At 35.5% G+C, this 24319-nt stretch overlaps 8 protein-coding genes across 13 annotated transcripts in view; 3 read left to right on the top strand and 5 right to left on the bottom strand.

Moving 5' to 3' along the window:
* The window catches only part of Prosap (prosap), a 43549-nt gene extending 37733 nt beyond the window's left edge, over window positions 1-5816 (top strand). Inside the window, exons 8-16 of one of the 2 annotated variants that reach the window (XM_066747597.1) lie at window positions 216-469; window positions 1237-1413; window positions 1516-1729; window positions 1811-2012; window positions 2087-2399; window positions 2479-2672; window positions 2757-2918; window positions 2994-3294; window positions 3364-5816. In XM_066747597.1, the coding sequence (XP_066603694.1) occupies window positions 216-469; window positions 1237-1413; window positions 1516-1729; window positions 1811-2012; window positions 2087-2399; window positions 2479-2672; window positions 2757-2918; window positions 2994-3294; window positions 3364-4532 (2986 nt within the window). In that variant the 3' untranslated portion in view covers window positions 4533-5816. The remainder of the gene's footprint in view (window positions 1-215; window positions 470-1236; window positions 1414-1515; window positions 1730-1810; window positions 2013-2086; window positions 2400-2478; window positions 2673-2756; window positions 2919-2993; window positions 3295-3363) is intronic. The other variant, XM_066747596.1, reaches the window with a different exon arrangement.
* A 1367-nt stretch (window positions 5817-7183) lies between these two features.
* Window positions 7184-12049, top strand: egg (eggless). 3 transcript variants are annotated; one of them, XM_066744274.1, is made up of 13 exons: window positions 7184-7654; window positions 7808-8109; window positions 8186-8315; window positions 8398-8541; window positions 8626-8984; window positions 9067-9296; window positions 9361-9766; window positions 9832-10086; window positions 10160-10504; window positions 10586-11062; window positions 11126-11400; window positions 11473-11767; window positions 11842-12049. In XM_066744274.1, the coding sequence occupies exons 2-13, from the start codon at window positions 7852-7854 to the stop codon at window positions 12046-12048; spliced, it is 3381 nt and encodes a 1126-aa protein (XP_066600371.1). In that variant the 5' UTR covers window positions 7184-7654; window positions 7808-7851; the 3' UTR covers window position 12049. The 3 variants fall into 3 exon arrangements, with proteins under 3 accessions (XP_066600371.1, XP_066600364.1, XP_066600380.1); XM_066744267.1 differs by having other exon boundaries at window positions 7788-8109; XM_066744283.1 differs by lacking the exons at window positions 7184-7654; window positions 7808-8109; window positions 8398-8541 and having other exon boundaries at window positions 8266-8397.
* Window positions 12050-12073: 24 nt separating this feature from the next.
* LOC136783922 (myotrophin-like) lies at window positions 12074-13610 on the bottom strand. The gene is made up of 4 exons (XM_066744294.1): window positions 13522-13610; window positions 13160-13229; window positions 12877-12987; window positions 12074-12800 (listed from the first exon to the last, which is right to left on the bottom strand). Exons 2-4 carry the CDS (start codon window positions 13226-13228, stop codon window positions 12624-12626), a joined length of 357 nt encoding a protein of 118 aa, XP_066600391.1. The 5' UTR covers window position 13229; window positions 13522-13610; the 3' UTR covers window positions 12074-12623.
* A 305-nt stretch (window positions 13611-13915) lies between these two features.
* LOC136785808 (sperm-associated antigen 6-like) lies at window positions 13916-19233 on the top strand. Of its 2 annotated transcripts, XM_066747088.1 has the most exons (10): window positions 13916-14023; window positions 14095-14357; window positions 14450-14660; window positions 14734-14912; window positions 14971-15144; window positions 15212-15364; window positions 15421-15570; window positions 15653-15811; window positions 18413-18558; window positions 19069-19233. In XM_066747088.1, the coding sequence occupies exons 1-10, from the start codon at window positions 13999-14001 to the stop codon at window positions 19229-19231; spliced, it is 1623 nt and encodes a 540-aa protein (XP_066603185.1). In that variant the 5' UTR covers window positions 13916-13998; the 3' UTR covers window positions 19232-19233. The 2 variants fall into 2 exon arrangements, with proteins under 2 accessions (XP_066603185.1, XP_066603186.1); XM_066747089.1 differs by lacking the exon at window positions 13916-14023 and having other exon boundaries at window positions 14264-14376.
* On the bottom strand, window positions 16523-19206 carry LOC136785813 (uncharacterized). Of its 2 annotated transcripts, none has more exons than XM_066747094.1 (4): window positions 18745-19206; window positions 17456-18290; window positions 17096-17181; window positions 16523-16677 (listed from the first exon to the last, which is right to left on the bottom strand). In XM_066747094.1, exons 2-4 carry the CDS (start codon window positions 17666-17668, stop codon window positions 16674-16676), a joined length of 303 nt encoding a protein of 100 aa, XP_066603191.1. In that variant the 5' UTR covers window positions 17669-18290; window positions 18745-19206; the 3' UTR covers window positions 16523-16673. The 2 variants fall into 2 exon arrangements, with proteins under 2 accessions (XP_066603191.1, XP_066603192.1); XM_066747095.1 differs by having other exon boundaries at window positions 17486-18290; window positions 18745-19198.
* Window positions 19234-19311: 78 nt separating the features above from the next.
* On the bottom strand, window positions 19312-20499 carry LOC136785811 (uncharacterized). Its single transcript, XM_066747092.1, has 3 exons — window positions 20247-20499; window positions 19884-20147; window positions 19312-19810 (listed from the first exon to the last, which is right to left on the bottom strand). The coding sequence occupies exons 1-3, from the start codon at window positions 20253-20255 to the stop codon at window positions 19493-19495; spliced, it is 591 nt and encodes a 196-aa protein (XP_066603189.1). The 5' UTR covers window positions 20256-20499; the 3' UTR covers window positions 19312-19492.
* Window positions 20500-20630: 131 nt separating this feature from the next.
* On the bottom strand, window positions 20631-22062 carry LOC136785809 (keratin, type I cytoskeletal 9-like). The gene has a single exon (XM_066747090.1). The coding sequence runs from the start codon at window positions 21684-21686 to the stop codon at window positions 20775-20777; it is 912 nt and encodes a 303-aa protein (XP_066603187.1). The 5' UTR covers window positions 21687-22062; the 3' UTR covers window positions 20631-20774.
* Window position 22063: 1 nt separating this feature from the next.
* Window positions 22064-24227, bottom strand: LOC136785810 (uncharacterized). The gene is made up of 2 exons (XM_066747091.1): window positions 23148-24227; window positions 22064-23066 (listed from the first exon to the last, which is right to left on the bottom strand). Exons 1-2 carry the CDS (start codon window positions 23172-23174, stop codon window positions 22332-22334), a joined length of 762 nt encoding a protein of 253 aa, XP_066603188.1. The 5' UTR covers window positions 23175-24227; the 3' UTR covers window positions 22064-22331.
* Window positions 24228-24319: the final 92 nt, after the last annotated feature.

Here is a 24319-nt window from a genome sequence, read left to right as displayed (position 1 = left end):
TTCTTGGCAATGGATCGAGGTCCTCGCGTTCATTATCTCTCTCTCTCTCTCTCTCTCTATATATATATATATATATATATATATATATATGTATATACCGAGAGAAACGCAATCTTCTCTACTCCGATTCCGTATATCAATGAATTGTTCACTCGTGAGACCAACTCGTACGCCCAAGGACACGTTGAAAGACAATTTACGCTCATCTCCTGTAGACCGATTGCAACTTTGGAGTTACGCTCCCTTTCAAGATTGCCGATGAACTTAAGAATGGAGGGTCTCACAAGATTGCAAGAACATCGTTTGGAGCTCCAACACCGTTTGGACATACAGAGAACGATGGAGATGCAGCAGCCACCGTCCCCCTCACCCAGCAGCAGAAGCTTAGCACCGTTCAGCTCGGCAAGCTCCAGCCTGTCAGAGGGCAGCAACCAACCGTCCGGCGAAGATTCTGCCAGCATTGTCACAGGTACCCAAGTAACACTTTCCTTCACTTTTCCTCCCCTCCACCCCCACCCCCTTTTAACATAAGAGAAATCTCTTGTAAAAAACTTGACTCAACAGCCACAGAGAACCTCGTGTCTAATTATGCACCTCTATACGAGGGAGATGCGCCAACAGGATGTTCTAACCACAAGGATTGTCTAGTTTCGATGGAACCTCTAATTATTTGATGGATTTTCAGCAATCTATTGTTCGGAGCAAGTCGAATTGTTTGTGCACTTGATACTTGTAAGCGTCTAACCATCACCACCAAAAATCCGGTACGCGAGGAATTTTAAACGAGATGCTTCTATAGACAATGCATGTTCTCGTTCGATGTTTCAATAGAGTCATCCCTCGGATCATTACACCATTCATTCATTCATTTATTCATTCATTGCCATCAGTCTCACGCGAGAGTTTCTGGTTATACATCGTCTCATGTCATCATCTTTCTCACTCTTACTCTCTTTCTCTCTCTCTCTCTCTCTCCCTCCCTCCCTCCCTCCCTCCCTCTCAATCTTGACCTCTACGTTCCGAATTCTCTCATTCTCATGGAGATCTATACTATACTTACACACGTAGTGAATGTGACAAGTTTAGAAGAATAGCGTTACTTAATCAGAAAAGGAAGACATAGTGTCGCATGAAATTCATTCTTTAGAATGTAAGGATAAGAGCGAGGATGAGATAAGCCGGTTCGTGCAGGTAATAACAACTTGGTTTAAAGCAAATTTTCATTGTTCGTTGCAGACAAGAGTCTTGGTGACACAGCGTCCGACGTTATCAGCGATAGTTCCGGAGTTGGAACCTCTCAATCCGACACAACCAACTCTTTGACAATCCCTGGCACGACTGTAGTTTGCGTGGAAAGCTACAACAGTGGTATACCAGGTCACTTGGTCATCAATCAGGGAGACATCCTCGAAGGTGACTCGCATCATCCTCAAAATTATTATTATTATTAATGAACGTTGTTCAAGCACCTGGATATTTATGACAGATTTTTCACCCTCTTCTTTCTCTTTGTAGTGACTGGTGCTACAGATTGCGGCCTTCTCGAAGGCTCTCTTCGTGGTCAAGGTACGGGTCTCTTCCCCGCAAATTGCGTTCAGGAGGTCAGACTGCGTCATACAAATATTCCTTTGGGAGCTCGAGAACCAGCCAGGGATGCCAGAAATAGAGTTCTAGGACGTCGCGAGTCTCAGCACAAGTATTTTGCAACAGCTCCAAGATTGAAAAAACCGTAATTGTTTTATTCTCAAAAGCAACACGATTGTTCTTTAAAACAAGATTTACCACTCAGTTGTACGCTTTCGATCTGTAGATTATCATCCGAGCCACGAACAGTAGTCTTGCATCGATCCGTCAAGGGTTTTGGGTTTGTCCTTCGAGGTGCCAAAGCTACGTCACCCTTGATGGAGATGACACCTTCGGCCAGGTATCCCGCATTGCAGTATTTGGACGACGTTGACCGTGGTGGGGTAGCTGACATGGCAGGATTGAGAAAAGGAGATTTTCTTATTCACGTAAGCATTTTCTAGCAAGGACTCGCACACATTACAAAAGGACTGTGTTATATTTACTATACTTTATTTAATAGATCAACGGAGAGGACGTGACTACGGCTTCTCACGAACACGTTGTTGATCTTATTCGAAAATCTGGAGAGCTGGTTAGGATGACTGTAATATCACCCGCAGTAATCGCTCTGCCAAATTCCCAATCCACGGCTGCATTGCCAACTAATCAGCCCCTTCAGAGGCAGTACGCTACTTTGCCTCGTAATGGAAACAAAAATGTGGTGATGTGTGGTACGCTTGGTAGATCCCCAGCTCCGGTGCCCCCACGAAGGGACCCTAAAACGACGTTAAGCGTAGGAAGAGCCAGAGCAAGATCAATGGTTGCTGGCCTAGGTAATTTTCATATTTCTAAGATGGGATAACTCTTTGCGAAGGTGGAGGAATTTCAGACTCTAATTTTTGTGTTTCGCAGAAGGTGGTGGAGAAAGAGACGATCGTGACGAGATCGCGTCAACTGGTGCCAAATCTAGTAGTGCCGAATCCATTCATCTTCCTCAACAGACGTCAACTGGATCCAACACAGGGCAGAGTACACCGGTACAACCTAGGACAGCCAGTATTCGCTCAAGACCAACCTCCAGCCGTATCACGGCTGCAGAACTGGAGGTACTTTATAAAAAGATTATTGCATCGTTTGGCTATTGGAACAAAGCTATAATAATCTCACTCTGATTTATGTATTATACGCAGGAGCTCTTCCAGCGTCAGCAAGGTAGCACAAACGGTCAATATAGCTCATCGATGATGAGTTCTCACTTCCAAACTGCTCAGGCCACTAAATCCCATCCATCTTCGCCAGCCAAGACTGGCAGAGTTTATGCAAGCGTGGCTGAAATGAAAAGAAAGGGCAAAGTGAGTAGCTGCAATTGCTAATCGAAAATGTTCGTCAATCTTTGTACTAATATTATTCGTGTAATTGTATTATAGCTGAGCTCGAGAGTGCGATTTTTCGGTGGTCTCGGTGGTGGTTCCGACCTTCACAGAGACTTTCACAGTACTCCAGATTTGAATATTCAAGGACAGCCATCGATATTCGTTTCTAAAGGCCACAAGAGTCAGGAAGACGTAAACTTGCTAAATGGCAGAAATGGTCTTCCACCGCCAAATCATCCACCACCTCCACCACCAGTAGGACAAGTGGTGAAGGTGAACGTCGGTCCCAACGCTCCTGACGTTGTCACGACAGCATCGGTCTACGATAATATGGCGCACATTCAGCAAGTGAAAGGTACGCTTTATTTGACATTGCTTTCAAAGAACGATAATTGTGATATTAAACAAGAGTCAATTTTGCCAGCAGAACTGGCCGCGGCAACAGCAGAAGGAAACTATGGTATCATGTCTAGCTTTCGGCCGTCCAATAGTGCGAAGCTTTATGCATCACCAGAGGATATGAAAATGGTTGGTTTTCGGTCCAGAAGTCTACCGGCACACTCCAACAGGCCTCACGTGAGAAAATCGCACAGCCTTCGAGCACCGAACAACGCAAGCTTCAAGCCAACGAATCAACAAAATAATAATACTAGCAACGGCAATGCGAATAACCAGACGAACAATCACAATAACCAATATGCCCAGCCATTGAAGACCAACAGGAGTCACAGCATAACAGGAACTCGGGAGAGGAAGAAAAAGGCGGTGAGCACTAGCTCATCGGCTACGAACCTATCGTCATTGGCATCGAACAACAATAATTTAGGCTCGGGTGCACCACCGATACCAGAGCCAGATTACAGTCTGTCAGAATCCGAGAATGATTACGAGGGCGAAGGAGAGACAGACGAAGATGGGGAGAACGAGATCGTAAAGGAATTGGAGAAAGCAGCAGCTCGGGATAAACTGGATTCCACGAGGGAGACATCAGGAAATTCCAATACTTCGGGGTCTAGCTCCTCGGGAAGTAGCTCTTTGCCTCACTCGTTTAGCGCCGAGGAGATTCAGAAGGCAAGGACGCAGCTGAAATCGTCAAAAAGCCATCCAAATGACTTTCTGATGCAGCAGACGCAGCAGACTCTGGTAGAGGATGGGGATAATAGCTCGAGTGGCGTTAGCTCCGACCAAGACGTACCAGTGGGTCCACCAACCGGATTCGATGACTCGAGATCCCACGCCAACGATGCTCAACATACAGGATTAATCTCAATGGAGAAAGAGAATAATCCTAAGCGGGCCAGCTATGGAAGTGGAATGCTCACGAGACACGCGGTTAGTTTAGCACAACTACCCCCACCCATCGAGGCTGACGCCGAAGAAACAAACGGCGATCTCTTCGTACCTCCTCCGCCAGAATTCAACGCCGGTCCCTCCTCGGGGAACCAAAATGAGCTCGTGTTCGCACCTCCTCCGCAATTCTGCGATAATCGTCAGCAGCAGCAACAGCAAAATCGTGTTAAGATCATCGGCGCGATACCAAAGGTTACCAGCAAACAAGTGAAAGCTTGTGGCGGACGATTGCATAGCCAATAAATGGATGAATGAGTCAATATGTGCCTGTAGTAACTACAGGCAATCCGTAGCAATTCGAACTTGTAGCAAAAAATACATACGTATGAATGGTAATGAGCGAAAGATTAGTATGAATAAGTGCGTGGCGAAAGTAGATGCAGGATCTCAGAGTCAATATTTATAATCGTACGCGAAGGTGGCAATACATGAGTGTATTTTCATTTACTATGATTTTTCGATTCAGTTACCATCCACAAAGTGGCCTAAAAACGTATTGATTTTTTATAACTTTCACAGTTTACTCATCCAAGGGAGGGAGACTACTACATCTACAAGGCCGAAAAATAGCCTAATTTTATCAATTCTTCTTCAAAGCAATAATGATGTTTTTTATTGATGAATATTTTTTATTTCTACGTAAAAGTTAAAGTTTTTGTTTCTCGCACACTTCTAGCGCTTGATTTTCCATCTGAATATAGCGATTCTCATTCATCACTAGCGATTCCCCATCGTGAGAGACTTTGCCATGATCTTTTTTATCACGCCGATGATAATAATGATGATGATTTTCTGCTCGCTTTGCTCTCGTATGTACTAGACACTGCTCAACAAATTTCACTACAAAAATTTTACTCACAAAGTCATTAGAGATTGTTTCTAGTTTTAATTAAGGAGTAATAGTGAATTGTGCGAATCGATTATACTTTATCGATAAACCTGTAAGCGTTAAAGAAATGCTATGTACGAAGCTAAGCCATCATCCATTACTCAGCTTGTAAAATAAACAATTCCTTCCATTCTAAACTCCCTTGAGCCGCGAGTTGAAATTATAAACAAAAGGAAGAGAAGAGTATTCAGTAATATGTGTCTATAATGATACTTTGTAGGTGTCGCGTGAAATCTAACAGTTTCATGTTAGGATTGGAAAGATCTTTGTATAACAAAAAGAACACAGCGTTTTTCACCTTTTTGTACATAGTATATTAATTTTTCTAGTGATATTCGCATCTTTGAAAATCCAGGTCAAGCTCACGGCTCACGGTGAAAGTGCTATATATTTGTAAATAAATGACAAAACATCGCTAATATGTATCGAATATCTATGATTGTAATGAACATAGGCATATTACGAATATTACGATAGATTTAAGTGATTTTCCACAAAGTAACGTCCTTCCTAATTATCTATTATAGTCTCTACGCCTTCAAATGCAATTTACAACACAGAATATTGTGCAAGCATAGAGTGGAATATGAGAGAAGTTACTGCGTACTGAAAGAATAAACTTTATGTCAGAACTGTAATCATAAGTAATTGAATGTTCCTTAAATATTTTAGTGCGTCTATTTACCGAGGTCAGCTTTCTAGCAAAACTCTTGATCTGGACGTCCAATCAAATTCTCATTAAAAATAGTAATTTAAAGCACCAAAAAAATTACTCCATCAGTTATTTCTCAAGACTATTGATTATAAGTAATCTCTTCGATTATGCATATATATATATATATATATATATAAATAATATTTGCACAGTGATCTTACCGCTGCGCTATGGTTTCAATTGGCGCGAAACAAATCTTTTTCCACGATGCAACAGTGCGTAGTAGAGGTAAAATAGAGTTCATTCCTGCCAAAAGTAATTTAGCAATCATACATATATCAAAATTTACGACAGTTGATAATGTGAATACTTTCATGTTATCTTTGAGCCAGTTAGTATGATTAAATCCTCATGTAATTTATTGTTTAAACGACGTTAACCGTAATGTTAATAAGTAGTTTGAGATTTTGTTACAGTTAGATTGTCTCGTCATAAATTTTTCTTTCACAGCATCGATTATACTTTTGGAGAGATTTTGATGAAAAAAGGCGTAGCATTGAACCAACTAATTAAAAAAGAAACAAAAACGTAGACTGAATTTGAAGAAGATACTTTAATATTTTACAGGCGTAAAACTCAAATCATTTGAAATGCACACACATAGAGTCCTGTCCTATAGGTTTAATTGTCACTGTGGTCCTCATAAAGGAAAAAATAGGATTTCTGCTCGTGGCAGGACAACTGATGACAAAGTATAAAAAGGCGAAAATCTGTCAAAATTAGCCATAAAAGTATTAAATATACATATATATACAAATATATGTATATATTTAGGTATTTAAATAGTACGTGATATCGACACTAAAATATGAACGACTGAATTTTTCGATTTCATTCTTATTCTCTGTTAAATGTACAACGTACCCACAAATTATACATCCAACTCAATTAAATAATACTACAAACTATTATTTTACTATTGCATAATTTATGTTAATGTCATTGTTATTCTGGTTACATCAAACATTAACTATAATTTGCAATTACCATTAGCTTGCATTTATACCGTATCAATTTTGTATTATATAGTAATTATATATATTATATATATATAGATATATATATAAAAGTCGCAAAGTATGTGCAATATTTCGACGATGAATAATAATCAATCATGTTCAATTCGTGAGCCTTGTTTTTCAAAAAGACATTTTAATTATATTACTTTTTTAGATAAATAATTTTTTTATCATTCAAATTTTTTGCTGGCAGCTAATCTAGATTTAGTTCAGCTGATTTTTCGATTGCTTTGTGCATGTTTGTATGTATCGTTCTTATGTTTGTTGCTCCTGTGTTTTATAACATTCACACATTGTGTTGCGCTTATGGATGCTAGACGCCAGTGCCAATGAAATGGTTTACATTGCCGGATCAGCTAAAAACATCAGATACTCAGTAATAACCTCTAGACAATTTATACCGGCCGTCTGTAATTTTATCCTCTGTCTGTACTCTGTAGTCTGTAGTGCCCAATATGAAATGGCATTTCATTCAGTCATATTGACAATCCGCAACGTAACAAGTAATAATCACAGGGGTCGGGTCGGAAATCGGAATGCTGCAACCATATTGGCTGAGGTCGACATCAGGGAGCGGAAACGGTCGACATTGGTCGACATCATAAGAATAAGGAAACAAACATCCAGCAGGATTTCAGAATTTAAATTTCACTCGACGGATTTCCGATTCTATCTTTAATGTTTCTAAAGAATGAATGTATTTCCTTTGAACTGTTACTTTTTCTCATAAACTTTCAGTTTGGTAAGTAAAAATCCATTTTAACTTTCTAGCAAAAGTTTTGTTTACATGCAATAATAATTTGTAGGTTATGAAACGTTTGTGTTTACTTTTAGCAGGAAACAAAATAATATCTGAATAATTTATTTGTTAACAGAGATTACAATTTAATTATAGCCTCGTATTCAATAGTTTGTAAATTTTTAATAAAGTAATAAGAAATGGCAGTGAGTAATAACGCTACTAACACCACAGAGGTTATTGAATTGCTCTCAGATGAAGAAATATTTGGAAGTAAAAAAAAAAGGGATTCATCAAAATTATGTAAGAGCAACTGTATAAATTTTAAATGTAATTCTGGTTTAGATATGATGAATGCACCATCGTTTTCGTGTGCATTTTATGGTGTAAACACAGCTAAAAAAAAAAATAGAATGATATGTAAACAATGTTTTGAGGCATCTTTTAAACACCAAGAGGTAACAGATTTTTATATATAAATCATATATAAGTATGTTCACACTTATTAATTCTTATGTTACAAAACTTTGATAGCAATTAGCCTTGGCATTAATAGAACATAAACCTTTATTGAAATGTGAATTTCCGGATCGCACAATGGAAGTTGAAATTTCTGATAGTGATGATTCGGATAATGATGGAAAAAGAGATATAGTGGAAGAAGGTATAAAATAGTTATGTCTGTTGAACAGAGAGTAGATAACAAACAAAACTTACTTATTTCTCCTTAACTCTAAATATTTCAGGTAAATATTTACCAGAAGGAATTCTTTTAAGTATAGAACAAAACTTAGAAAGTACATTAAATAATATCATAAAAAAATTTGATATTAATTATCAGATAACAGAAGCACATAATACATTAAAACTTGAGTGGGATAGATTAGATGGTACCTTCTTTTATGTATAATATATAATTTATTCTTAATGAATTGATCAATTGTTTTATTAATTCATTTATTTTTAAATAATAGAAAAAAATACTGCAGTAGATAATGACATTAAAAATATGATGGGAAAATTGGATGGCCTGAGGAAAACCTTTTATGATGACTTCAGACCACAAATAAAACTTTTAAAAGAGCTGCAGATAGAAGACCCACCTAATGCAGGAAACAGCGTTCCTCTTGTTGCAACAAAAAGAGTTACCCAAGTAAGAGCTTCCTCACGTACACAAGATAATCAGCTAGAGGTTTTGCCACTAGAAGGAGATTGGAGTGAGAGTAGATCTTCAATGTTACCTCCAACTGGACCTCTTGTTAAAACAATACCGGAAGTTGACTATGCTGTATTTATTATGAAAAATCCGCTGATGCCTTGGGTAAAGGGAAAGGTCATTAAATTAAACTTTATTTAAAAGAGTCAATTTTTTTATGGCTTATTAAATCTTATATTAAAAGTGGAATATTGTACAGGTTCAAGCAATAATTACAACAAACCCATGGACTTTCAAAGTAAAATTATGCCCAAGGAAAGTTCCTCCATCATATAAAGTTGTTAGTGGTAAACAAATTGCGGTAGCTGTCTCTAGCAAAGTCATTATTCCAGTAAAAACTAGAGTAGTAGCTATTTTTCAAGATTCATCTTCTAAAAATTATTACAGTGGAGTTGTAGCGGAGCCACCAAAATCAATCAATCAGTATAGGTAAGATAATCAACAATTATATGTGATGGTTCTGAATAAAAACATAAATATTGATAATTTACAGATATTTGATATTTTTTGACGACGGTTATGCCCAATATGTGCATCATGATCAAATTTTTCTAGTTTATGAAAGCTCCACAAGAGTTTGGGAAGATATACCTAATGAATCTAAAGATTTTGTAAAGAAATACATGGAATCTTATCCTGAAAGACCTATGGTAAAATTACAAACGGGTCAGATAGTGAAGACTGAATGGAATGGGAAATGGTGGATTGCTAGAGTAATAAAGGTAGATGCTAGCTTGGTACAGATGTATTTTGACGCCGATGGAAGAACAGAATGGATTTATAGAGGCTCTGCAAGACTAGGACCGCTTTATGTCGAAATACTTAAAGCTACCGCTCGTCAGCATGGCCACCATGCTCCCCTTAATGCGGGTCGTCATCGATTTTCAGCTATAACAAATGTAACTTTATATTTTATTAATTTCCAGTTTAACTATTTGCATTACAAACTATAAAAATATTGCAGAAAAATAATATGCCTTACGTGGAATATACATCTTTTAATGCGGAAGATGATGCATCAAAAGGAGCAGATGAAAAAGCGTCATTATCCCGATCGGAAGAACCCCAAGTTTCTGAATCTACTAATAGTAATACTGTGACTTCTACATCGTCTCAACCTCGTGCAGTTGCGAAAAAGAGTACTAGTAAACGTCAAAGTAATCTTGAATCAACATCATTTAATGCTATCACAGAGACCAAACCCTCTCATAGTATAGTTGTAAGTAAATATATCAATCTGATATGTTTGAAATAACAATGTAGAAATTCACTAAACATTTTATCGATTCTAGTATTACCAGACACAAAATAAAATTCAAACCAAAAAGTATAAGCCACATAAATGTGGTCCTTCATGTGTGCAAAGAATATTAATAACACCGGACGATCTAAGGGGGTATTCCCCACTATCAATTCCTCTGTTGTGTGGTTGGAATAGGCAAATCTGTAAATTTGCTAAAAACAAAAAAACGATTTTCTATCAAGCACCTTGTGGCGTCAGGTTAAGAAATATGGAGGAGTTGCATAAATATCTTTGTATAACTGGAAGCTCAATGTCTGTCGACTTGTTCGATTTCGACAGCTGGGTACATTGCCTAGCAGAATTTGTTCTGGATAAGTGCTTCGTTAATATAAAAGTAAATAAAGCAATTTTTACTTTAAAGATTGAACTATATAGACTTTTGCAACATTTTCAATGAAGATATTTTGATTTTTAGGATCTTAGCTATGGTGTGGAGAACGTACCCATACCATGCGTTAATGAATTGGATCATGCTTTACCGGATACAATTCGTTACAGTACCTGTAGAGAACCAACAGAAGGAGTCCATCTTAATTTAGATCCAAATTTCCTATGCAGCTGTGATTGTGAGGATGATTGCCAAGACAAAACAAAATGTCAGTGTTGGCAATTGACCATTCAAGGAGCTACTTTGGGAGGACGAGTTCCAAACACTGCAGTTGGCTACGTTTACAAACGTTTGCCCGAACCTGTAACTACTGGAATTTACGAATGTAATTCCAGATGTAAATGCTCTGTAAAAACATGCCTAAACCGAGTCGTTCAACACCCTCTTACCTTAAAGCTACAAGTCTTTAAAACAGCTCCTCGTGGATGGGGTATAAGATGCTTAAACGATATTCCACTTGGATCCTTTATCTGTATTTATGCTGGGAGACTTTTAACCGAACAGGTAATACAAACAATAATTTCTTTATTTACTTTTGGAAAGCATTATTTCTTTACCTGGTTTTAGGGAGCGAACGAAGGTGGTAAGAATTACGGCGATGAGTATCTTGCTGAGTTAGACTATGTTGAAGTTGTAGAAGGTATGAAGGAAGGTTACGAGTCTGATGTTCTCGAGCCAGAATCGCCAGTGCAGACTGGTAGAGAAAAGAGCAATAAAAAAGAATCAAAGGGATATGATGGAGGATATTCTTCTAGGAATTCTTTAAATGATTCTGATGAGGATTTCAACATTAAACAATACGTTAATTATAATATTGACACCAATTCAGATTCATCTATTAGGTAATTTAATGCAAAAATTGTAGAACAATATTTCCGAATAATTTTTTCATTGAACTATCAATGACTTCTTAGAAAACGACTTCGGAAACGCAAGTCTGATAAGATGTTTGAAGAAGAAAGATCTAAAAGTCCTGAAAGTGTTACAACAAAAGCTTCTTCTAATTCTGGTCGAGTAACAGATGATACAACCAGTGACGATGAGGAACCCAGAAACGGCAGGCGAGAACCAAGCAGATTTGATCCAACAGTAGAACCAACTGAGATGGAAGGACCAAGCTTTAAATCCGTCAGGGATTTTTATGGAGAAGACGAAGCTGTATATATCATGGATGCAAAGACAACTGGAAACATTGGACGCTATTTAAATGTATGTAGCACATACTGTCAAACGTGTAATTTTATTTATCACATATTTTATATTATAATATTTCATTTTTGCAGCATTCATGCGATCCTAACGTCTTCGTGCAAAATGTTTTTGTCGATACACATGACGTCAGATTCCCATGGGTGGCCTTTTTCGCATTAAATTACATCAGAGCTGGTCAAGAACTGACATGGAATTACAGTTATGATGTAGGTAGTATACCAGGCAAAGTAATTATTTGCAAATGTGGCGCTTCTAACTGCAGAGGCCGACTTTTGTAACTGATATTTCTATGCTACACCAACCAATAATACTATACAATTAATATCATCTTTTTAGCTCGCTATGTTTCATGTCTTTTGTTTCTTTTTAAGCCTTTTTATTATATTTTTGTTGTAATTTTTGTTCATGATTAATCATACACTATACAGTTAAGAAGTCGTTAATACAGTATTTTAAACAAAAAGCGAAATAATCCGCTATACGTAAATTAAATTATACATCATATATTTCATATATAAAAAGAATTTTACTTCAGTCTATATTTCAGAGGACTTAGTATAGGCGCTGAAAACATTTAAAATTTATATTGACTGTATGTATTTAAAAATATTTTAACTGTTCTATTTATATATTTATATTTTAGGTGAGCTATTAGTAAAAACTAATTATTTATTCTATCATTGTCCTTTAAAATATAGGTGTAAGTTCTAAATGATAACAATCACTACCCAGAAAATTTAACATTTTTAATAAAATTTTAAAAAAATTGATAAAGTTATTTGAATGTTTCAAAAGGAACGTTACTGTAGTAAATTGTTAAAGCTTCTATTTATAAGCAATTTTTGGCTTTCTGCTAGTATGATTCAAGCAATTGTTTGATCTCATCTTTCTCAGCTGCGTCTAAATAATTTGTTCCATCCGGTGTTAGTCCATCAGGATCTGCACCTTTTTCTAACAATAGCTTCACACAACTTGTGTGACCTTCCCATATTGCCGCTAATAATGTGGTAATGCCATGTTTATCTGTAGCCTGTATAAATCAAAATGTATCAACAATTATGTCTGCACAATTTTTATATTTAAGTGGTTAATATATGAGTAATTACATTAACATTGGCACCCTTTTCCACAAGATACCTAACTACTTCCACTTGACCATAGTCAGCTGCATAATGCAATGGTGTTCTTCCATCAATTAATTGATTTACGTCAATACCCTAATAATATTTTCGTAAGTGTATTAATAACATTCTCTATTATGTATTATTCAATATTATTTATTTTAGTGTGATGTTAAAAGGAGCACTAAGATTTTTTTTTTAAATGGATTGGTTATAGAAGGAGCTTTCTTGAAATACAAAAGTAATAGCACTGAGGTAAGGAATTTACCTTGCTTTCGATAATATCCCGCACTTGCTCAATATCTCCATTCTTTATTCCCCAAACTAGTTCACTCATTCTGTAAAATATTGCTTTGGTTAAAGAAACAGTCCCCTCTATCACTATCGAATTGTCAAATTTAGTTTAAATCATATCCGTTCTAGTGTAAAGTAAAAGAGCAAATAGGCGGTGGGTCCAGTCAGTCAGTGTCAACTTTGAATAGGTAGAAAGTCTCCAACCAACTAATCAAATCAATTTTGATCGACTGAGTTGCAAAAAACCCAAAAATGTCCAGAGGAACCAATTAATGTTCTGTTAACTTGTCATAAAAAATTTCGCGTTACAATCGTCACATATGATCTATGAGTTACTTAGCAAAGGCAGGCAAAGTTGCATGTATAGCTTAGTTTAAATAGATACTATTAAAGAAATTTGTAATAAGGGATTCTGTGGCCAATCGACATAAGAGCGAGGCAGCCATTTTTCTTTAAGCAGAAACGAATAATGAGTGGGAGGGAGGACCATATTATTGAATTCTTATTCGGACAAAATGGTTGGAAGTGTCAAGGAATACTCATAATTACAACGTGTCATGTAGTTTTGAAGAAAAATTTGACAAATTAAGTCCGCGCTTTCTATAATAAAAGACGTATTTATTTAAACGTCAGCGGGGATTATCTTTTTAGTAACTTGGCGGTTTGAAATTTTATAGGGAGTTTTTGTAGTAAAAGCTGTCAACCTGTTTATAGAAAAATTTTAGCGGGGCGGAGGCGGTAGAATTTCAATTTAAATCGAAACAATTGAAAAAGTTTATTTGCAGAAATTACAGCTTCAAAAAATTGTTTAAAATGACTGCTAGAACTATTTCACAAGGTATTAAAAACTATGTCTCCTATAATTTAATGACTATTAATGAAATTAAATTAAAGTTATTTTAATTCCAGTTTTTGATAAGTATCAAAAGGCAAGATTGGACTTTGTGCAATCAGTTGCTGATCTTGCATTAAAATCTAATAATATAATGTGTCTGGAGTCTGCAGGAGCTGTAGACCTTCTATGCTCATTGCTAACGGATAATGTTCCATCAATACAACACACAGCAATTATAGGATTGGAAAGATTAGCAAATCATGATATTAAATTGGCAGAGACCATAGTGAGAAAAAATATTTTGTCCCAATTGCTGAAGAATATAGACAAAAAAAATGTATGCTTTCATATTAAATGTAAGATTTTGTTTTATATGAAATTATTTTATATTTTTTTATTCAATAATATTTCATGTATGTTTTTTTACAGAAATTCTATAAAAGAGCTGTATTGCTTTTTATGAGATCAGTAGCTGGGCATTCTCCAGAGATGGCCACAATTGTCATAAGCTTTAATGGACTAGAGGCTTTAATTCTGTGTTTAGAGGATTTTGATATTGCTGTTAAACAAGCTGCTATATCTGTAGTTAGATGCATTGCTAAACATAACAAAAATCTAGCAAGATCGATTATTGATGGAAGTAAAAAGAACAAATAATATTTACTATTATTTTTAATTATGGAAATTTTTTACTAAAATATTAATATAAATAGGGGCTATACCTTTACTGGTTTCTTGTTTACAAGAACCAGAGATAACATTGAAACAACTGAGTGCTGGTGCCATGTGTGATATCAGTAAACATGATAGTGAACTTGCACAAGCTGTTGTGGATGCTGGAGCTATTAATTTTCTTGCAAAAGCTCTTTCTAATATGGATGTAAAGCTTAAAGTGAGTCAGTATACAAATTATCTAGTTAAGTAAAAATTAGATCTATTTGTTTGTCTAGCGTCAAGTATTGTTGGCTTTGGCAAGTATAGCAAAACATTCTGTAAGCTTAGCAGAATCAGTTATTGAAAGTGAAATTATTTCCAATGTCCTGTTACATTTAGCACATACAAATGAGCATGTTGTTAAATGTGCTGCTTCTTTAATAAAAGAAATTTGCAAGCACACACTAAAGGTACTTTATTAAATTTTATTTTTACAAATATTAACTTTTAATAAGTATCAATTTTTAAAACCTATAGCTATCTGAATTTATTACCGATGTGGGGGGTATAGGAGCTCTTTTACAAATTTTACCAAGATCCAATGCTCTTGTTAAAATACCTGCAATTATGGCCATTGGATACATCTCTAATCATTCAGAGCAATTAGCTATGGCTGTAATAGAGTCCAAGGTAAACTAAATACAAAGAAAAAGGAAGCTTGATATACAAAATTATCATTATTATAGGGAATAGATCAATTGGCTCTTATTTTTCAAGAAGAGACTGATTATAATGTAATCGCAGTAACTGTATGGGCGATCGGGCAAATTGGCAAACATGGTCCAAGTCATGCAAATGCAATAGCAGAATCTGATGTATTATTAAAAATATTAGAGGTATAAACTTATACCTCTTTTGTTATTTATTTTCTTATGCATTATTGTACTGTTCTTTTATCTTTTACACTATTTATTAAAGCTATATAATAGTGAAAAGAGCCCTAAAGATCTCAAAGAAAACTGTTATACAGCACTGAAACAAATTTTGCAAAAATGTTTACAAATTGAAGCACTAGGAAGTCTATTATTTATTTCAACTCCAGATGTGCTAAAATATATTCTAGGACAATTTAGCAAGGTAATAAAATTATTGTTTTTTAGTAATAAACTAAATAGTATATTTAATAATATGAACAATTTATTGTTTATCACATTTATGATTTCATTAATAACTTCTAATGATACAAAGTGATAATACAAATCTTTAGTTTTCTTTTTAAGTGATTATAACATATCTACAGAAAATGTCGCGATACATTTTGCCAAAATATTTGCTATCCATTTATCTTTCAATTATGCCTTTCTGCAAGTTTATTTTGTGACACAATTTACACTTTGTGATACGCAATTAATTGAATATGGAATATTGTTTAATAAGCTATATAACTTTTTGTCTTCGTATATAAGCACGTTTCTTATAAGTATATCTAAATTTAAGATTTATAGCATATTATAAATTGGTCAACAAACTGTGCAAGGCTGTTATTCTTACTCGCAAAAGTAAAATTTCTTTAGCAAATTAAATTTAAATTAAAAAGATTTTTTTTTATTTTAATAAAATGAATTGTGAATGTATGACATTCGTGGATGATTTAGTACCGTGAAATTGATAATGCATGAGAATTTATTCAGATTAGCGTATTCTTTGAATTCTGTATAGCAGAATTTTATGGCACGTACGAGATACGAAACGAGCATACTCCTCAGTCTTTTGACAGTGAGTGGCTTAGAAATCAAATGCGTGCTAGTTTAATTTCATGTTTTTCCACGAATGTGTTATAAATGATTCTCATAAAATACGAAATAGTGCAAAATTTAATTTCTTCTTTTCATTTAGTTTTTCTTTTTTTCTTCATATCGTAAATTTTACGATACACTTTATTTTCGCTATCACATATTTTCTAGTCATTTCTTAATCTAGAATTTGTTCTACTAGGCAATTACCTGAAAAAGTCAAAATTTTGTAAATTAAGCTTTTTTAGTACATTTCTTATATTCTCTAATGGCAGTATTCGGTGTACAAATAGAATTCTTGCAAAATGAATGATATTATACTATTTTAAAATGAAAGTTTTACTGTTTAAATACGAATATGAATAAGGCATCAGTTTGATATTGGGATTAATAGTTTTTCATATAGTCTTATTGATAATTGTAAAAAGTAAATTCCCGGATAAATAGAAGTTTCTATTAAGCTCGAAATTTTCACTAGTAAAAAATATTTTGTATTAATACGGTGTCGGAACGAGAATTCAAAATGCAGTGTAAAGCTGTAAATATTAATAATAAGATTGTCGATGCTTTAACATAATCTTCATGTTAACTATAAATATTAAAAATGAAACTTAAAAAAAGAAGTTACCAAAATCTTTGCTCCCCAATTGTTTCAAATCGTAAAACAAACAAGGCGAATATTCTGCTGAAAGAGTGTAAACTGTCCACGTATTTCTGAAATAAATTAAATCGGCTTTAATTAAGATTCTTAATCTCTGATAGATCCAATAATATTCAGACTAAAATTGACTTGCTAATTCTATACTTTGCTTTGCTAATAAGCACATGTATAAAAATCTTACGACCTTTCACGAAATATAGAAATTTAAATTCTTTTAAATTAAAAAGAAAAATTAAGTACAGTCAAGTTACATGAAAGTAAAGTAAATTATTCTTCAGAGTCGTCGTTAGGTTTAATACTAGCGTAATTGTTCAGGTTTCTATTCACCCTTAACATTTTTAAAAAGCTTCCCAATACCAGTATTGTTTTTCTGTGTCTTCTGAAGATTCCGGCATACAATTCTTCGCGCACATCTCTTCTATCGCTAACATCCGAATCGATACTTGAAACTGAAACTACCGACGGCTTAGCAGATACAGGCTGATGATAATTAGCCGCTTCGCCCGTGTTTAATATGACACAGTGCTGATTATTTATCATATTGACTATTATTGAGCGTCGAAGGTAGTTTTATATATTAAAATTTGGTCAAGTAACTTCTCAAACTACGTTAATCATAACAGTCTCAAATCATACTGATAGTAAAATGCATGTAAATGCCTATTTTATGTTTAATTTTAATTTTTAGTATATTTATATAAAAACAACTTTAACACCAAACACCTCTTAAATATTTTTGTATAACTATTTTCTTGTCTTTGTAACAATTAATTTTATATCTTATAGCTACTTCTTTACATATCGCTATGAACTGATTGAACGATGAATGCAGTAACTGCCTTTATCTACATGTGTGGATGATTTAATTTTTTAAAATTAAAGCCAATATCACGTCAGCGGAAATTCTATATTTGCATGTACCGTCTCTTTAAAAGAATTTTGTATACTTAAAGATTAGAGTGACATGTGTCTAATAAATTATGTCGTTGCATAAATGCTAAACAATGAATAGCTTCTACACTTCTTGCTAAAAGCTTTATCTTGCTGCTTCAAGACTAGCTTTTCCTATATTGCAGTTATGATGTTTCTTCCGTTACATCCAACATGATAGGATTATATTTCTTCTAAAATGATGGTTATCGTCATCAGCTTTCTGCATTAACTGAAAAAATATGATTCATTATTTATGCAGCATATAAATTTTAAAGCTTTTTTATAATTTGAAAGAATCATTTTTTTATATATATTTTCTTTTAATAGATATCATGTCTACTCTGTATATAGGTTTTACCAAATGATCCTAAAGCAAGAAGACTCTTTATATTATCTGGCAGCTTAAAAAAAGTACAAGAAATAAAGGCCCGACCTAACAGTGTTCTTGCCCAATACATAGCGATTATTAATTGTTGCTTCCCCGAAGAAATTGTAAGGTAATATTCTCTTCATTTAACATTAATCTGTTATACCACTACTTATGTTGATGACATTTTTTAACATACTTTCACTATGATTTCTTTTATTATAAGGGTTTATATTTATTTAAGAAGCATAAGTTTAATCAATTTGATAAATTATTTGTATCTATAAATCTAGGTAAGTTATACACATTTGCTTACCAGTAGAAGAGCCTTATAATTGCATATTAAGAAATGTAATTGTCACTTAAGTTTAATATAAATGATTTAACTGGAGCACATCATGCTCTACTAGTCAAATGGTCAAAATTCTAATGACAAAACATACGCGATGAGAAGGTTTTGTTGTTACAGCTGATTACCATTGGAGAAAGTATTTAATAGAAAGGAAAGTCTATCTCTTCTTTGGGCGATTATGTATCAGTCGATAAAAATAATCGTCAAAGAAAAGATATTTTTGTTGAAAGGGGATTTTGAAGTTAAAAATTTGTGTAAAAAATCTTCTAATTTCTTCATTGGATATAGATACTGTTCACCTGGATATCCCGATAATATTTTGGAGGCTGTGGAGCAGTACCAACCAAAATGTCCTTCTTTAACAGCCGTGAATCGCGAAGGATCGCCAGAAACTTCGCAATCTAGTATTTCTCTTTTGGACTATGACGAAGAAGAGCGCGCTGAGATTTGAATTCGAGTTTTAAAAAGTATAATAGATGCGAAAAATTCAAAAATATATTCAAATAAAGGTAATATAAGTAATTTATAGTGTTTCCGCATTTTTTAAATGGTTTAATATTAATCAATAATAATAACAACAATAATTAAATTAGCTGCTTGTGTACTATTTTGAAAAATTTAACTTATTTTTTTAAGTGATTAATTTGATTACCAAGATAGAATGGGTTTTCTACATATACTCATTAATTTTTTGATGTAATACATATTCTTTCTATTTGGCATTATTTCCAAGTCTGACGTCAATCTGACCAACTCCTCCTGTATTTATTGGAGTTGTCCATAAATCAGGTGAACGAGAATCATCGTCAGGATATTTTATTGTAGAAGTAGACTGAAGCCAAGGATTTCCAGGATTCATTTTCCAGATATTCTTTAATTCATCGTTATCAGCTGGTAAAGTATTGCCACTGTTGGTCTCTCCCGGTATAGTCTGAGGTATGCCGGCTGGTCTTGTAACTAATGGTGCAGACGGTGCAGTTTGTCCAGTAATTGGCTGACCTGCTGGTATATCTTCACTGCTAATGATCATCTGAAATTAATAATAACATAACAAACCTGAAGATTTTGGTCACTGCAATTTTATCAACACAGTGTGATCAAACCATATCTCCGGTTTTTGGATTGTTACAAATCCAGTCAGCTGATTCAACTAAGATAGTTTGAGCATTTATCTGAGGATTTTGTGAAACTGGCTGATATTGTGGATACTGCTGATGTTGCTGATATTGTACATTTTGTGGATAATGCTGATGCTGTTGATGTTGTGGATACCATTGTTGTCCATGAAAACCGTAATCCCGATTACTCCAATATGGATTATTAGCATTTGACACTAATATAAGATTGGCTAAGATAATTGGTATCAGCTACAAAAAATTAGTGACGTTAAAGCAATATTTAGAGTTTTATTAATCGTTATCCAATTGACTTTTAAGGATCTCTTAGTCAGAATTTCGTCTACTTACAATAGTCATTTTTAATGAATTTTTCTAAAACGTGAAGCAGGCTCTTGACGCGATGCAGCTGCGACTGAAATTCAACCTATAGAGTTACAGTTTTAATGATTCCGACCGTGTATTTGAGTAGAGTTTGTATGCAGTCATGAATTGTTATTTTACAAGATAACAAACAATTTATCTTTTTCTTTGAGTTATATGAGTCTATTATTTTTTTTTATTATTCTCCAGTATAAGCGTTAGCGTGGAACTCTTGAAAAATATTGGCTACGACACCAAAGAGGTGAAACTACAATAAAGGGAAACAGTTGTTTCGCGGATGAAAAATGATTATCATTTATAGCACGCCGACGCGCAAGCTGATGGGTCATACGTCAAACTGTTTTACATACGATTTCCGGACTTCAGGCCAGGAAGAACGAAGAAGAAAATAAAAGATGCAAGATTGAATAACTTAAACGTAAAGAATTTATTTAACACAAAACATTTTAACGTCTTTCAGAAATCAGTTGTACAGCTGGAGTCGTAGGGCTGGAATTAACCATGATGCCTGCGGCCTGCTTTTCCTTGGACTTCAATGCTGACACCACCCTCGAATCCACCGTGTTTACCGCCTCCAATATTAATTTCGAGACTACTTTGTCCGTTGTGACCTCCGCTGACTTTTCGACCATGACCTCCGCCAACTCCAACTTGGAATTCACCGTCTACGTCACCAGCGACGTTTCCACCATGCCCGTGTACACCGTGTCCGTGTACACCGTGTCCGTGTACACCGTGTTTGTGTGCACTGTGTTTATGTGCACCGTGCTTGTGCGCACCATGATGGTGTCCATGTCCATGTACACCGTGTCCATTTACGTCGACTCCACCGTTGATGTTGACTCCAAGACCACCTTGTGGGTCTACGAATCCACCGTTGTTTCCACGGAGGTGTCCACTATGTCCACCGTTAACATTGATCTCCAATCCACTCTGTCCACCGTGCTCATGTTCAAAATCACCGTGTCCTGAACCGTGTCCTGATCCGTGTCCACCGACTCCACTGCCAACATTGATTTCAATTCCACCTTGCGGGTCAACGAATCCACCGTGATCACCGTGACCACCGTGACCACCGTTAACCTCAACCTCGATTTGATCTTGACCATCATATTCTCCGTGTCCGCCAAAGTGTCCACCGTGTCCCCCGTGTCCACCGTGTCCCCCGTGTCCACCGTGTCCACCTAGGTGTCCACCGATGCTTCCTCCGTGACCTCCATGTCCTCCGTGTCCAATTTCAATTCCTCCTAGTATTCCACCACTGTGACCTCCACCTAATTCGAGTCCCCATTTGCCACTAAGTCCACCTCCAATTTTCTTCTCAATCTTCAGGCCACCACCCAAGAGACCCAATGTAAAAGGCTTAACTTCTTCTTCCGTAGGGGCTGCCATTACGGCCACTGCCATTGCGGCTAAGATCTGTAACAAGAAATCAAATAATTTACACAGTGTTCTTTTTTTTTCAGATCACTTTTCTGACTCCGTACTCACCAAAAGCTTGCGAGCCATTTTCGAGAGAGTATATCCTGGTCTTTCTTCTCACAAGATTTACTATACCTACCGATAGAGATCATCCAACATTTATACTCTGGAGAATCAAAAATTATCAGATATCAGTGTGTACATTCGGATTGTATCGACAGCTGCATCCACCCCCATTGAAGATTAACACTGTAAAACTGTTTACGTAGGTGTAAGCTCATCCCTCTTAAAAAAATCACTCATGCGTGCACGTATATACAAACACGAGTATATATGCATAAATTTATTATAATAAAGGAGGGTACGTGCTAAGATGGGATTTTGTTGATTTAATTGGTTTGTACAACGCTCCAACGGTCTATATTCTATACCTGTTACGACCAATCTCAATAAATCGTTTCCTTCATCGGACTATTCAAGTGTAAAAACGCAATTGAACAATTTTGGCCAATTAAGAAAATATTCCATTTCTATATGCGAACTAGCTATATATATATACATTGGATAGAATTAATCTTCATGATTCAGGATCAATAAACTCGATTTATTTTGCTAGAAATTTTTACATGTTTATAAATTTGGTATGTGATCAGAAGAAGTAGTTGAATGCTCAGTTGACGATGGATCAGCTGAAGCAGACGTGGGTGCTTCTGTTGTTGAAGCTGATAGAATAGTATCCTGATGGATGTTAGGCTCTGGTTCTGCTGTATCGAGTGGCTCTGACGTCGGAATTGAATCAGGAGAGTACATTTGTACCTCGACGGTTGGCTTATGTTCTTTTCGTGATGGGAGTAACGAATGTTTGCCATGCTTATTGAATTTGGAGAACGTATGAGAAGCCAAGAAATCTCCTGTTGCGGTAATCAGTGGATGAGAAGCAATTGCTGAGGACACGCTCTTCTTAAAAGAGTCGATCGGGTCCTTGATACTCTGTCCGATTGATTCTTTGATGGAATTGAACTCTTCCACTTTTTCAGCCACTTTAGATTTCACTGATTCCATCTTCTTGTGCGTGGCCTCTGCTGCAGCCTTCACAGCGTTGATTTTAAAGGTTGCAACATCCTTCGTCGCATGGATCTTCTTATTTTTGATGTCATTAAGGATACTCAATTTTGCATTGGCCACATTTTTCACTGTATCCACCGTGGTTTTCTTCTTCCACTGCAAAGACTCCTTCCAACTCTCAAGTATTTTATTTATCTCTGTCAGGAAGTTTTCTCCAAAGCCAAAAGGTTTATCCTCGTCAAGTTCAGTGCTTTTGATGAAAGAAGCCTCGCTTGACATCACTGCCATAGCTGAGAGCACCTGTATAAAAATGTAAGCAACTTTAATATTTTCACTTCACCTAAAACAATTTATTCACTGGAATCCTGATTGTAAGCTTACCAATAGAAGACCTATCCTGACCTGCATCTTGACCACACAAGTTTAACAGGAAAATTAAAATGCACATGAAATGCATCACGCAGTCCTCCTTTATATACTGCTTCTAATCTCTTTCTCAATATTTTAGCTTTCCCATATTTTCAAAGCCCCAAGGCTCACCAAAATCAGCCTTCAAAATTCCTAAAGACTTTCTCTGCTTTATTCCCCCAGGCTAAGTAGAACTAGCATAAGGATACATGGACTAACTATTTTCTTTTCTTAATAATTAAATATACTTGTGCTTTTTACTGGTTCGTTTTTACAATACGATTTTTTTTCTTCTAGATTTGCTAATGGTGCAAAAGACCACCAGTGATTTTCCTCGAGCTCAATGGACGTGGATGTTCTTTGGACATTGCTGACTTATTTGGATAATCATTAATCGGTGCTTGGGGGCTGGACAGTTGGCGCTCTTTGGAACTCTTTAGATTTTTTGGATAATCATTACTAGCCAGATGAGCAGCCGTTAAAAGTACAGAGACTCCGGCGAAGATAAGCCAAACGATTAATTCAAAAACGATCTAAATAGAGAGCAAATAAACAAAATAATAATGTGATAAGGAACTACCAACTACGCAAGTGGTGTAGCTGTTTACGCGCATTTTAAATCACATTAAATGACAAGGTGGGACGTCGTTAAACTTAAAAAATCGACAAAACTACGACGAGGATGAATATTTGCCTGGCTTTATTTTACTTGAATGCACATATTAACGAAGAGGAAGAAGCTGTCGCTCAGTGATATCCAGGATAGAGTTTTTTGAACCATCGTGAAAATTGTCGTAAAACTATTCAGCATCGCTCGACCTAGACACCTCTTCAGCTTAGAATTATTACCAGCCATGATATCTGTCACGTTTGCCAAGAATGATAAATTTGCTTTTCGTTATATGCTCAGTCAGACGTAAATTTACCTTGTATCTGCGAATCGACGTCTGATTTTATTTTCAGCTGTGCTCCACTTTTGACAATTGATGCACGTGGTAATACCATTTCGATTTAAGGAAAACCGTTCAACCAGAAACCAAAACACTTTGTAATTTTCCTTACTCGCCTTTAACCTTGGAATCAGGCTGATGTATACACAAAAAAAGAGAAACAAAAATTACAAATCCGTGAATTATCGAGAAAAT

Source organism: Prorops nasuta, unplaced genomic scaffold, assembly GCF_024137725.1.
Source record: "Prorops nasuta isolate Cenicafe-Biocafe unplaced genomic scaffold, Cenicafe_Pnas_1.2 PNAS00003, whole genome shotgun sequence".
NCBI classification, from domain to species: domain Eukaryota; kingdom Metazoa; phylum Arthropoda; class Insecta; order Hymenoptera; family Bethylidae; genus Prorops; species Prorops nasuta.
This window is presented reverse-complemented; position numbering and strand designations above follow the sequence as displayed.

Bases quoted from the DNA above. Each gene is read 5' to 3' on its own strand.
- LOC136783922 (XM_066744294.1), bottom strand. From the start codon at position 13,228: ATGAGTGAACTAGTTTGGGGAATAAAGAATGGAGATATTGAGCAAGTG. The intron at 12,988-13,159 runs GTAAATTCCTTA...AAATATTATTAG, and splicing joins GGGATATTATCGAAAGCAAG to GGTATTGACGTAAATCAATT. The intron at 12,801-12,876 runs GTAATTACTCAT...TGATTTATACAG, and splicing joins AAAAGGGTGCCAATGTTAAT to GCTACAGATAAACATGGCAT.
- egg (XM_066744274.1), top strand. From the start codon at position 7,852: ATGGCAGTGAGTAATAACGCTACTAACACCACAGAGGTTATTGAATTG. The intron at 8,542-8,625 runs GTACCTTCTTTT...TTTAAATAATAG, and splicing joins TGAGTGGGATAGATTAGATG to AAAAAAATACTGCAGTAGAT. The intron at 10,505-10,585 runs GTAAATAAAGCA...TTTGATTTTTAG, and splicing joins AGTGCTTCGTTAATATAAAA to GATCTTAGCTATGGTGTGGA.
- LOC136785808 (XM_066747088.1), top strand. From the start codon at position 13,999: ATGACTGCTAGAACTATTTCACAAG. The intron at 14,024-14,094 runs GTATTAAAAACT...TTTTAATTCCAG, and splicing joins TGCTAGAACTATTTCACAAG to TTTTTGATAAGTATCAAAAG. The intron at 15,145-15,211 runs GTACTTTATTAA...TAAAACCTATAG, and splicing joins TTTGCAAGCACACACTAAAG to CTATCTGAATTTATTACCGA.
- LOC136785810 (XM_066747091.1), bottom strand. From the start codon at position 23,174: ATGCAGGTCAGGATAGGTCTTCTATTG. The intron at 23,067-23,147 runs GTAAGCTTACAA...ATTTTTATACAG, and splicing joins TCAGGATAGGTCTTCTATTG to GTGCTCTCAGCTATGGCAGT.
- LOC136785809 (XM_066747090.1), bottom strand. From the start codon at position 21,686: ATGGCAGTGGCCGTAATGGCAGCCCCTACGGAAGAAGAAGTTAAGCCT.
- LOC136785811 (XM_066747092.1), bottom strand. The intron at 19,811-19,883 runs GTTTGATCACAC...TATTAATTTCAG, and splicing joins ATCCAAAAACCGGAGATATG to ATGATCATTAGCAGTGAAGA.
- LOC136785813 (XM_066747094.1), bottom strand. From the start codon at position 17,668: ATGATAAATAATCAGCACTGTGTCATATTAAACACGGGCGAAGCGGCT. The intron at 17,182-17,455 runs GTGAATAGAAAC...AATTTATTTCAG, and splicing joins GCTTTTTAAAAATGTTAAGG to AAATACGTGGACAGTTTACA.